The sequence below is a fragment of the Antrostomus carolinensis genome, unplaced genomic scaffold (genome assembly GCF_000700745.2).
Source record: "Antrostomus carolinensis isolate BGI_N321 unplaced genomic scaffold, ASM70074v2 scaffold3772, whole genome shotgun sequence".
NCBI lineage: Eukaryota > Metazoa > Chordata > Aves > Caprimulgiformes > Caprimulgidae > Antrostomus > Antrostomus carolinensis.
Genome location: NW_010297396.1, coordinates 41,413 through 43,294, shown reverse-complemented (window position 1 = coordinate 43,294; position 1,882 = coordinate 41,413). Strand labels below are relative to the sequence as shown.

Below are 1,882 nucleotides of genomic sequence, written 5' to 3'. Positions count from 1 at the left end.
CCCCCCCATCAAAAAGATAGCCCCAAAACACCCTGAGGTAGTGACTTTGTCAAAATATAGGACTGGCACTTGTAATTTAGTTCTCTTCCTTTCACCAGAGGCACATTAGCAGCATCCATTTACCACCAACGTCAGTCAAAAGCCTTCCATTTTACCAGAAGACTGCCGAACCACACGCCTTTAAGCTCTCTTGAAGCCTTCCCCTTCTGTACGATGGTGAATGTCAATTACTTACTACTTCCTAGTGCCCTGGGGAAGCCGATTTCTCATTTTGGACTGGTGCACTGAGAGCCACTGGGCACAGATGGCCTTCACAACGTCATCTCCGCTGTTCTCAGCGAGCTGCCGCACATGCTGGACTAGCTGCACTGCTCTGGTCTTCTCCTGTCTCACCGAGACTAGATAGGCAGAACGCAACTTGTTGCACATCACATAGGCCTGGACCTGAAGCAGAGGAGGTGGTCAGAACTTGGTCAGAAAGCTGCTGCAAACTAAGAGGACAAGCTTAAGGGTTCACTGGAAATACCTAGTTCAGAATTGTGTTGTACAAGGTTGTAGTAGCATATTATGAAGCAGAGTACAGCCTGGAGCAGATCCCAATGTAAGTGATGGATAGACAGCTGTGTTTTATTAAGTTTGTCTCTTGTTGAAAATCCTTTACTGTATCACCATCAAATTAGCACCAGGAATGCTATCTTGTGCATTAATTTACTATATCCTCACAGTAAAGAGTCTAAACCAGTCATTTTCTTCCACTGCTGGTTCTAGAACAGCTCGCATCTTTCAGTGACAGACCTTACATAAAGGCAGAATTTTTTCAATCTACATACAACAGTGAGTTTGTCAGTTGGAGCAGGACAGAGGACAGACATAAACCTTAAGATTTTATTCCCAGCTATGCTACTCAGGATCTACAATAATCCACAAATACTGAGCCACAGCCTCTTCATCTATAAACACGCATCTACAGTTCATATATTTATCTGTGACTTTCTAGTGGCTTGGCCAGCTGGTACAAAAGCTAACAAAGAAACCAAACAGTTTAGGCTTTGCTTCCTCTGAGAAAAAGTGTATCAGAGATGGAGGAATTTCATCATTTCACTCTCAATCACAATAGAAACAGTATAACCCTAGAACAGTAAGCTGAAATGGTCATCTTGGAGGTATGTTTCCCACATGTTCCACTGTCTCTCACAGCGTTCTCCTAGAGAAGCTGGTGGCTCAAGGCTTAGGCAGGTGCTTAGACTCTTCACTGGGTAAAAAGGCAGCTGCATGGCCGAGCCCAGAGTTGTGGTGAACGGAGCTAAAGCCACTTGGCAGCCGGTGACCAGTGGTGTTCCCCATGGCTCGGGTTTGGGGCCAGCTCTGTTTAATAGCTTTATCAATGATCTGGATGAGAGGACTGAGTGCATCCTCAGTAAATTCACAGATGACACCAAGCTGGGTGGGAGTGTTGATTTGCTTGAGGGTAGGGAGGCTCTGCAGAGGGATCTGGTCAGGCTGGATCAATGGGCCAAGGCCAATTGTATGAGGTTTAACAAGGCCAAGTGCCAGGTCCTGCACTTGGGTCACAACAACCCCATGCAATGCTACAGGCTTGGGGAGGAGTGGCTGGAAATCTGCCTGGCAGAAAAGGCCCTGCAGGCGTTGGTCGACAGCCAACTGAAAAATGAACCAGCAGTGTGCCCAGGTGGCCAAGAAGGCCAACAGCATCCTGGCCTGTATCAGAAACAGTGTGGCCAGCAGCACTAGGGAAGCAATCAGCAATCATCCCCCTGTACTCAGCACTGGTAAGGCTGCACCTCGAGTGCTGTGTTCAGTTTTGGGCCCCTCACGACAGGAAGGACATCGAGGCTCTGGAGCGTGTCCAGAGAAGGGCAAC

At 47.7% G+C, this 1,882-nt stretch overlaps 1 protein-coding gene across 1 annotated transcript in view; it reads right to left on the bottom strand.

Annotated features, from left to right (window-relative positions):
- Window positions 1-234: 234 nt before the first annotated feature.
- Window positions 235-1,882, bottom strand: part of ZFYVE26 (zinc finger FYVE-type containing 26) — a gene marked incomplete at its 5' end in the record, with an annotated part of 42,069 nt that continues 40,421 nt past the window's right edge. The window contains one exon of the mRNA XM_010162085.1: window positions 235-444. Coding sequence (XP_010160387.1) covers window positions 235-444 — 210 coding nt within the window. The remainder of the gene's footprint in view (window positions 445-1,882) is intronic.